The 10,187-nt window shown below is 43.9% G+C and overlaps 1 protein-coding gene across 1 annotated transcript in view; it reads left to right on the plus strand.

The window, feature by feature from the left end:
- Positions 1 to 10,184, plus strand: part of T265_01367 (hypothetical protein) — a gene marked incomplete at both ends in the record, with an annotated part of 14,874 nt that extends 4,690 nt beyond the window's left edge. The window contains one exon of the mRNA XM_009165373.1: positions 9,999 to 10,184. Within this exon, the coding sequence (XP_009163637.1) occupies positions 9,999 to 10,184 (186 nt within the window). The remainder of the gene's footprint in view (positions 1 to 9,998) is intronic.
- Between the last annotated feature and the right edge of the window lie 3 nt (positions 10,185 to 10,187).

Consider the following 10,187-nt stretch of genomic DNA (forward strand, 5'->3'; position numbering starts at 1 on the left):
GCAACCAGCACGTATGTATTCGAATTGGCGAATATGTACAGCATATGGAATATTAAAACAAGAGAATAATGAATAGAGCAATGAATAGAGCATCAGTCATGTTCATCACACTATACCGGCCACTCCTATCTCAAGATGTTTCCAAGGTTGTTCTTTAGCAGTAATTTGCCCCTTGTAGGTGATTGCCAGCTTACCTAATCCAAAACCAAACAGGCTGCGAGCTTGAAGTCATTTCAAACCATATTCAAAGTAATTTCCAGTATCCTAATTCAATCACCCATTACCATTTAGTAGCTAACTTTTCCAGCCCCACGTTTAAAAAACAAACCTATTTGTTTTCTCCCTTATCTCACCGACGGTTTATAAAGCAACTGATATCGGTCACTTGTCATGTATACTGTTTGCGCAATCGTAAGGTTATCTGGTGACCTTCACTTCCAAGTGTTCATAGGCGTAGCTCTATTTGGTCTATAATAGTTTTGGGTCACTTCTTTGGTACCACCAGCACTGAACTGTGAGTTGAAACTTTCGTATAAAATAGTACTTTAATATCAGAATTTTGATACTTCCCCTTACATTTCCCCAACTAGTAAACACGTTCGAGTTGTTATCCGAAGTGGTATTCGATGCAACTGAAACTTCTTCCGGTGGTGCTATAAATGTTTGTGGTTTAAACATTCATCCAGATGTAGAAGCGGTTACTCAGACTGTAACTGCTTAACAGTCATGTCAATGCGCCGAGAAACTAGGCTCGTTGAGTGTGATTTCGGATTTTTTCGCGTCAGGAACTTATTCGTGAAGGCATTGGTCTATCTGGTGAGGCTTAGTGTCTGCTCATGTCCATATATCCCAATTTCCAGCAATCAGGAGCACGAATTACCATCAATGTCCACAAGTCACTCATTTGTGTAGAATATACAAATGCACCCAACGAACCAACCAGACAGAGGAGATTGAAACCACGTCAGATTCACAGCAGACCAATCAAACCACGCGAAGACCGTTTCCTGAAATACCGGATACTGTTTAGAAGCTATATAATCACAGGCAAAAGAGGGGGAATTCACCCACTCAACCCTGCACTGACGATGTCACCTCGGTTGGTGATGAAACCTTTTGCAATCCGACTGCCAAGCTCGGCGAACAATATACAAATGGCTATCCGCTGTATACACGCTCAAACGCTTTGAGCAGTACATATAAAGACCCCGCCCATTAGTGAATTCCAGAACGGAATGAAATACCATCTTCAGGAGGACAAGATTGAATATCACGAAGTTTCGAATAACCATAGAATATCTAATGAACATAATATGCTATGACATCTTAGAAGGTATGAATATATCTGTTGTATCAAGTTCAGGAATTTATAAGTCCCTCAAATACCGAGCATTCTTACACAGAAATTGTAGTTCTGTGTCTGATAGTTGTGTGGCTGATCCCATCCAAGTGGATATTTTGTAGACAGCTTGGCAGCCCCTTTGTCACGTGTTGTTTGTTCATTTGCAGCATTTGTCACTTAATGAAAGTGTGCTTAGATCTGGAAATTTTCAACTGGGATTTTATCTTGTAAGGACAACTAACCAGTGCTGAAATGCCGAGAAGCTCTGTATAGATGTTTTATCCTTATTGGTAATAATAAGTGGCGCGAATCGTGCGAAACTCTGCGGAGTTTCGAAACTGCAATCTCTTGACCAGTAGTCAATAGTTCGGCCATGAGTAGCTAATAAGTAGTGTGATCAACTGTGACTTAAACAGGTTATTGAGTAACTCATCCTTCAATCACGGAAGCCACATCACTTTGTAAAATATTTCCAGTGTGTAGCTTGTAGTCACGTCAGGTGCCACACTTACGGATATCCTGGTCAGATGAAGATTTGCTGTTCGTCATTTTGGTATGGGCGCCTCGCAGTACGTTGATGTTCAAGGAGTCTTGTATGGCACACTGTTCTCAGTTGTAAATTGCCAGTATTTATTTCCCTAGTATCTGAATCTATGAAGGGGATATATGGGTTGATACCATCCTGGAATGGCTCGTGACTCCTAACTCAGCCACGATGTGCAATTATCCCGATCATTTAACACTAAAGGGTAATATTCGAACTTTGGTTATGTGGCTTGACTTTAGTGTAAATTTAGTAGGCAAATGATACCTTCAAACTGTACACAACTATCTATTCTCGTCAAACAAGACTACATACGAGGACAGTTGCCAGTTACGCCTCTGCAGCGATCTGTCGATTTCGCCTGATACACCTGTTAAGGTGTTCATTTTCTCCCCATCACTGAGACCCTTGCCATGAACAACGCCTTTTGGCATTGGAGTTTCGTTTCGAGTGGCCTTATCACGTTCACACATGTCCAGGTGGAGGGCAATAAATAAAATGATTAGGCATTAAGCTTCCAGCAATAGCTTGTTATCAGGGGATGAAATATGTTCTATATAAATCGATCAGAAATATTTGCAGGATATGGAATGCAAATGAGATTGAACAGACCGCGAAACTGACTAGTTAATCAGAGATGAATAACGATAGTTCAGCTTTAGCACCCTTTCGGTGCCTAACTGTCATGCCACCCGAAGGTTACGCGAGGGCTGTGAGACTGTCAGGTTGCGCAAGCCTAGACAGGGAAGTCGAGAGGCAGAGGTAGGGCTCGAACCACGGACCTTTCGGTCAGTATATTCTCGCTCTAACTAGTCAGGCCCCATACGTCACTGGAAATTCAGATTTCGATTATTTAGTAACTTGATGTATGGAAAGCCCAAAGATAGACCATCATTTGTTCATAAGACACAGAATGTCTGAGTGGACAAGTGTCTGGTTTTATACGGGGGTTTTGATGCTATGGAAAATCCACATCGGCTGGACAGTCAGACGCTTTTCCACAGGAGGCAGATTGTAGATTATAGCCAGTTAGACTTTTGAGACACCTGGGACATTCGTTTCAACGCTGGTACAAAGCTTCAGTCCATGATGAGATCGGAACACGTAATGTTTTCTCTATTTAAATTTGGTTACCGAAAGCCAACACTACGTGGTACATCATCAAACGAAAATAACACCAAAAGAGTACTCTTCCGAAGACAAAACAACTCAAATCATGGTAGAAAAACTAACGGAGTGTCTCGCGAGTTATCTTGCACCTTTAAAGAAAGGTGAGAGTAAACGATCAACCGCGCAGCTAATTTAGCTTTGCCCATATGTTCCCAAACTGATTTCCAAACGATTATTTGTTTTGTATACGGTTTTATAAGTTGTGTGTTCTCTAGCGAAGGAGAGAAAGTAGTCCAAACTGATTACTGCTGCCGCGGACGCGCCGTAGAGGACACAGACACTCTGTGAGGCTGATATAGTACATGGCCGTAAAATCAGGATGTCTAGTTGGTCGGGACGGATAAAAGGTTATTTTACATATAAAAACAAAAATGTTCGTTGGTCGGAACGGATAAGTTATTTTACATATAAAAACAAAAATGTTCCTCCAGCTGATTTCGAGTCATACGCGTGTTTAAAGCGCGAATTCTTCCACTGGACTGTGGGGTTTTAAGCCATTGGGCACATTTCAGCTGTCAGTCTTACAGATATTTTCACCATGACTTGTGGTAGCAGACGAACTGATCTCAGTGAACTCAGATTTGATTTCGAAAAGATCCTCCCTGATTTAAATGATGCAGTCTACGCAGCTTACATCAAAACTCGTAGCAATATCCATTTTTAGTATATTTTGCACAACATTCTCGTTGTCTGACTGTCTGTGCAGCTGGCTTGGTGGAATAGCTGTTAAAATGTGTGCACCGGGAGTAATTCAGACGCAATGCTTGTTCGTAACTGCTTCATTTAGGTAGAGTTTGTGCAGGAACCAGTATAACTAATACAGATAGTGGAGGGTGGTGACTGGTAGGTAATATGAATCTAGTGGTGACAGAGCGAGTAAAAATATTCAAGGAAAGAAGCCCGACATCACCGCAGATCAATATTTCCACTATTTCCTCACTTAGCCTCATTTTCAGTGTGTTGAGGTCTGCTGTCGCATATTTTGTGCAAGTTTGTGTTGGTCATGATGAAAACCGAAGTTCATCGTCTTACTTTCTAGGTATTTTGACTTTCCCATGATTGAAGCAGGTATTACTTGTTGTGCGAGCATAATCTTCTGCATGCTGTATGTGCGGAAGTGGATTTGGGAGCGTAGAGTTTTATCGTTAACGCGACTAGACTAAAAATGACAATGTGATCAGTACGTCAAACAGAAAACTACCTGGCCGTCTGTATCTTGTGACATTTCCACCAATGATTGATGGAAGTGTGGTTTGTTAGCCGCTGTGGTGAATGGCTGGTCATAACAAAGACGAAAAGTGAATCGCGTTAAGCCAACTCTATAAACATTGCTTATTCAGTATTGCGCTTGTTTCTCGTAAATAACTCGCATGAGAATTCAGGTGTGTCGAGCTTACGCTGGTGGAGTAGTGTTAGCACGCTCCCCTCGTATGTCACATATGTGGAGCTCAAACCCCGGCATGGCCATTGGATATGAACTGCTGATGAGCTTTATTAAGAGCGAAGACTCAAGTCCAGGGTTTTCACCTTGAAAGTAAACTCAACAGAATGACCCCTCCGGGATAGGAGAAGGGTGTTCAAACAAAATGCTGTGAAAATGAGGGTGTGGTATCCCCATTGGTAATGACACCTGTTGCGTTGCGCGCAACTCACTACTCATTGGGTTTATCAAAACTAGTTGACAACCTGCACAGATCGGAGAAGGGGAAGTATAGCCTAAATTTAAATGAATATTCGTCCTGTAAGCCAAGCTAATCAGTGCTTAAAAGCCGAAAAGCACTGTACAGCTGTTTCATCATCATTGGTTCCATGTGAGCATGGTTGTGACGTTGCTAGACTCGTCACGTACCACGAGAGGAAAAGACTCGAAGTCCTCTAAGACAGACAGCTGCCGAGGATTAAAAAATACCCAAAGGATGTGCAGTATCAGGCTTTCAGTGTGGGGTTCATAGTCTGCTGCTTAGAATCTTGCGGGACACCCATACCGCTTGTAGTTAATCAAGCAGTGAAAAACCATTCTGGCTTACCTCACACATTTGAGAGGGATCAATGCGAACAAAGTAGCTGTCGGAACACGAATCAGATCTTTCTTGGAGAGTTATTATTGCAGTGCCTCAAACAACAATGAGCAAATCTCCAAACCAATGTGGTCATAAAAAGAATGAAAAGAAATGCCATAAAAGGACCTGAAAAGAGTCTTCCTGCGAAGAATATGAGGCAGTCTGCTAACTGCCGGCCCACTATCAGTTATTTCTGTGTTGCTAATATGATACCAGTTCGTTAGGCGTCGTGCAAGGCTAAGAGAGTACGGTCGAGGATCCACGCATTTTCGTCAGCTTCAGTAGGGCATTTGACCGCGCCCACGACGACCTACTTCAGAAGGGAACAGATCAGTCGCTGCTCAGCTGGGTAGAAATTTTAAATGCCAAAGCGCCGATAAGTCAGTTGGTCAGGCGTTTTCATGATAGCAAACGGCAAAACAGGTGCGGTGCGAGGCACCTTTTTCAGTTGAGGGCTTTTCAAGCTTTAAATTAAAAATATTCCAAGTCATTTGAGAGTGGCATGTTTGCTGTCCGTTATCATTCTAACAATCTGGAGGATCAGGGCGCACCATGCTGACGAAACCCAGACCTGAACAGACCAGCCAACTGATGCAGGGAGTATAATACTTCTGTCAGTGCCAGTGCGTGTCGACTTGTGGCATTGGGGCAGGGAATGGAGGACCGAAGTATGCAGCTGGGCTGGTAGCTGATTGTACTAATGCAAATAATATGCTATCATGGAAGCCTCATCCAGAATTCCATGAAAACGCCTTTACGATAACAACAGAGATGAGGCCTTAATCATGTACGAAGCCTGACGCTGTTCGGCATATTAAATACGGCACTCATCTGACCAGTCGCAAAGTGCGAACAGGCCACTCACGCGCAAATTTCGTGTTACTGCGTACAGAACGGTTGCAGGGGATTGGTACAAAAGTGGAGTGCAGAAGGCGGAGCTTGCCTTGCGAGATGAGATACAAATTTCTTCATTCTCGGACACCGGGGAAGCAAAGCGGAGCTAATGCTAGTCTCCAGCGACAAAAACGGCGACACACTCTTGTAACTGTTTACACCTGAAAAAGTCAAGTAAGAAATCATAATATGAGGCTGAATATGTAGCCAACAGGCACAGTGTCTCAGGCTTGCCTACCGTCAAGGAGAGCTGCGGTGGACCGGAACCGGCTCCCAGTCTCGTACTCCTAGAGTCTATTCATAGCATCGCCAGATCAGGTCTTCATATCTACATTCGCTGGGTAACACCTGAAATGCAAGCCTGGTACAACGCTATGATGGGACGGATAAATCATCTACCCGACTGAAGAACCGGGCCTAGTGCTGAGCTGTCGAAAGGCTTTGCCTGAGACGTGAAACCACACCAAGGAATCAATATTGCTGTTGAAAATTTCTTCAGTTCTTCAATGCTTATTCGAACCGCTTCAACGCAATTGCGTCTAGGCTATAGTTCACGAAACGCCACCTGGAAAGTGTGAAACAGAAGACACGGTGGTGCTTTCATATCACTTTTTATATCGATGAGACTTTATTGTTTGTTGTGAAGTCAAACCGTACGTCAACTGGTTTGAGTGGTCAAACTTGCAAACTGGCAATCACTTTTCAATGTACGTAGCGCGATAATGCACCATACCAGGGCGAAGTACTACGTGATGGTCTTCATAAACAGCATCCGAATTCCGGGCCTACAACAGTTCTTAACAGACGAATGAACAAGCAACGTTTGTCAGAAAAAATCTTAAACGTAGCTGGCCAACACTCAAGAACAGAAGGATTTTGGTAAATTAATCCAGCCCAACCTACACGTGTTCGCGGATGCGAAGAAAGAGTAAAAAACGCAAGCTGATAATAACCAGAGCGAAGCAAACGAGAATGTGGGCAGCAGTGAAGGCTACAGGAGCGGAAAGGAGAACACGCCATGAACCAACAAATTCTTATCGCTGAAGCGAGTAAACGTATAGCGAAACATGAAGAGTGGTCCAAATATTTCAAATTTCCACCGTAAATAAAGTTACGATAAAGAAATCAGAAACTATTTATGTGATACTAAAGGTGGGCAGCATCATTCATTTCAGTGCAGCATTTCGTCTGCAACGCATCGTCAAGTGAAGAAATCTGACTGGTGTACTACCGGGAAGGCCGATTCATCGCATATTTCGATGAACGATTCAGCAGTCATGTAGGCATCATATATATATGATCAGTTTGGTGGCTGTGTTCTTAAAGTTAGTTATTCATGTTGATAGTTAGCGTTATCCTGAACGGATCTGTGAATATGGTGTGTACCGGGAAAATCATAAAATGTGCGAATGATCGGTTGACGGTACACGGAAATCACACACTCACGTGTTACGAGGAAAGTGACCCCACACAGAATAGAAATTCTACTTTGAAACTAAGCCTTATCTCCAATGTAACCTTAAAGTATTTTAAACCACCAGGTTCCTTGCATGGTTTTCGCTCCACGCTTTTAATTGGCAGTTGGATTGATACAACCTGTCAATTTCTATTCACAGGGAGGGGAGCACTCGAGGGTGTGCATCTGTGTTGAACCAAAACTTGGGTGTTTTTTCCTAAATGACTCTGTCCTTGTTAACCGTTTGGCGCATACTTTCCCCGACTTGCATCATCTGTTTGGCATCCAGATCGCCGTCAAAAGCACCTAACATCTTGAATCCGCGCTAGCAGTAGCCAGCACAACGGGCAAAAGGTCGATTTCCGGAATGTAAGTTGGGTTTGTCCGCACCACCAGCTAAACCCCACTTCCCTCATATCGACTTATACATGAACGACAGGCTATAACACCTGGTTCATGTTTCCTGACACAGATCTCGTCTACTCGAATGGATGGGCCTTACTTACCGCGCCCATTGCCTTCGGGTAACTTTTTGGACCGATCCCCTAGTTACTCTACCTAATTAAACCATACAAGAACCCCGGAACGTACAGATCGGTCGGTTTCCTGATTAGATCGCTTTGAGTTCATTTTATAACCTTATACCTGCCTCTCAATTAGTGCCGCATGTGTCGAGCTTAGGTGTCCTAAGATAAAAGCCACTCCAAAGTGCTTTTCACAGATGACCGTTTAGCTGTTTCGGGCTGTACGGGAAAGCATCTCACAATTTTGTGCATTTGAAGTAATTGAGCGTTGACATGTCTGTATGGACTGCCGACTTGTTTTCTTCGCCATTTTGCGACTTTATCGCCCCGTTACACTGGCATTATTCTTTGTCCACTACCCATGCAACGCATTTCATCTCATCTCGCAATCCACACATTTATGTGGAATAAGTTTCTCAGCACTTTGCTTGGTTCACTCCCGGATGATGATCCATCCCGGCGTTTGATAAGCAGGGTTATGTAGCAAATGTCTCAATTAGCGCCTTCAGAATGAGCGAACTCGTATATTCGGCTTACTGGATCAAGAAGTACCATTGCTCTCCATATGGATGTATGTCCTCTTTTCATCCGTTCCTTAAGAAACGGCATCGCGTCGACTCCGTGGTAGCTAAAAAAACTCGCAGCGCCTTGTTTACGTTTGGTCCTTCTGTTTGTTTCTAATTTTCAAAACTTGGGATTCGCGCTTGAAAGCCGGGAAGGGGGCTTGAACCCCAACTTGCACGACCTTATCACCACACATTGGCCCAAGTAGGCCAGATAAATCAAAACCTGGCCACTCGGAAGGTTAAGGCAGCCACTCCAAATGTACCCATCAGCTAAATTTGTTCGCATGGCTAATGTTCTAGAGATTCAAATGATCGTCCGCACTGAAGTTACAGGTACGATATATGATAATTTGGCTTTCTGGGAGGAACAAGTGTTTGTCAAAATTGCGGTATGACGTTTACCTGATGAATCGTAGACAGGGCAGAGTAGTAGCGGGGGGGGGATAGCTCGGTGGTTAGAGCACGAATTTACTCACCGGAAGGTCCGTGGTTCGAACGCGACCGTTACATCCTGACGTTATCCTGTCTAGGTTTGGGCAAACTGACAGTATGACAACCCTCATGCTCCCTTCGGGTGGCAGTTAGGCACCGAAACGGTGCTACAGCTGAACGATTTTTTTCGGAGTGGTAGCAGGTTGTTCATTAATTTTCACCAAATTGCTACACAGTACCGCTTACAAATTCGCAGAAGCTCCCTGTATCCTATCCGTTCCATACAAGATGGCGAAGGTTCGTCTGCAATCAACTCCAAAGTAGTCTTGGTTAACTACAATCATTGAGTGCAGCAGAAGCAGAATAGTCGTCTGGGTAATTACAAGGCAAATGCCGGGGATTTCCTGGTACACTGTGCAAAACCGGTTCCACCAGATCAAAGTGGAGCGGTCATAATGCACAGATAAACGTATCAGAGGAAACAAGTAATGGTGCGTACTGAAATTCCGTTCAACTGTAGCACCCTTCCGGTGCCTAACTGTCATGCCACCCGAAGGTTGCACGAGGGCTGAGATACTGTCAGGTTACCCGAGCCTAGACAGGGGAAGTCGAGAGGCAGGAGTCAGTTTCGAACCGCAGACCTTCCGGTCAGTAAATTCGCGCTCTAACCACTTGTACCATCTCCACCCGTACTGAAATTTGTGAAACGTCGAATCCTCAGGAAATCGCTCTACTCACATTGATGCCATTCGGCGTTTAGTCTGAACCGTTTCCACGCGTTTCGCAAACGAACTGTTTTTGCAATGCCGCACCTTAAAATATATCACTTGTTTTACGCAACCGGACTGAAATTTGTGAAACGTCGAATCCTCAGGAAATCGCTCTACTCACAGTGATGCCATTCGGCGTTTAGTCTGAACCGTTTCCACGCGTTTCGCAAACGAACTGTTTTTGCAATGCCGCACCTTAAAATATATCACTTGTTTTACGCTAATCTTACACTTTGCTAGGTAGCCATTATCGTTTTCCATCGGCTGGCACTTCCGGAAACGCCCATCATTCAAGCAGGTCAAATATCTCGTGCCGACTGTTTGCTCGTGGTTACTGCCGACCTCTTGATCACAGAATTTTACCAACCAATTTCGATCCCCATCCAAAATGACTGGGATCAAGCCGCTTACAAACCCGCGGGTTAAACA

This window comes from Opisthorchis viverrini, assembly GCF_000715545.1.
Source record: "Opisthorchis viverrini unplaced genomic scaffold opera_v5_14, whole genome shotgun sequence".
NCBI lineage: Eukaryota > Metazoa > Platyhelminthes > Trematoda > Opisthorchiida > Opisthorchiidae > Opisthorchis > Opisthorchis viverrini.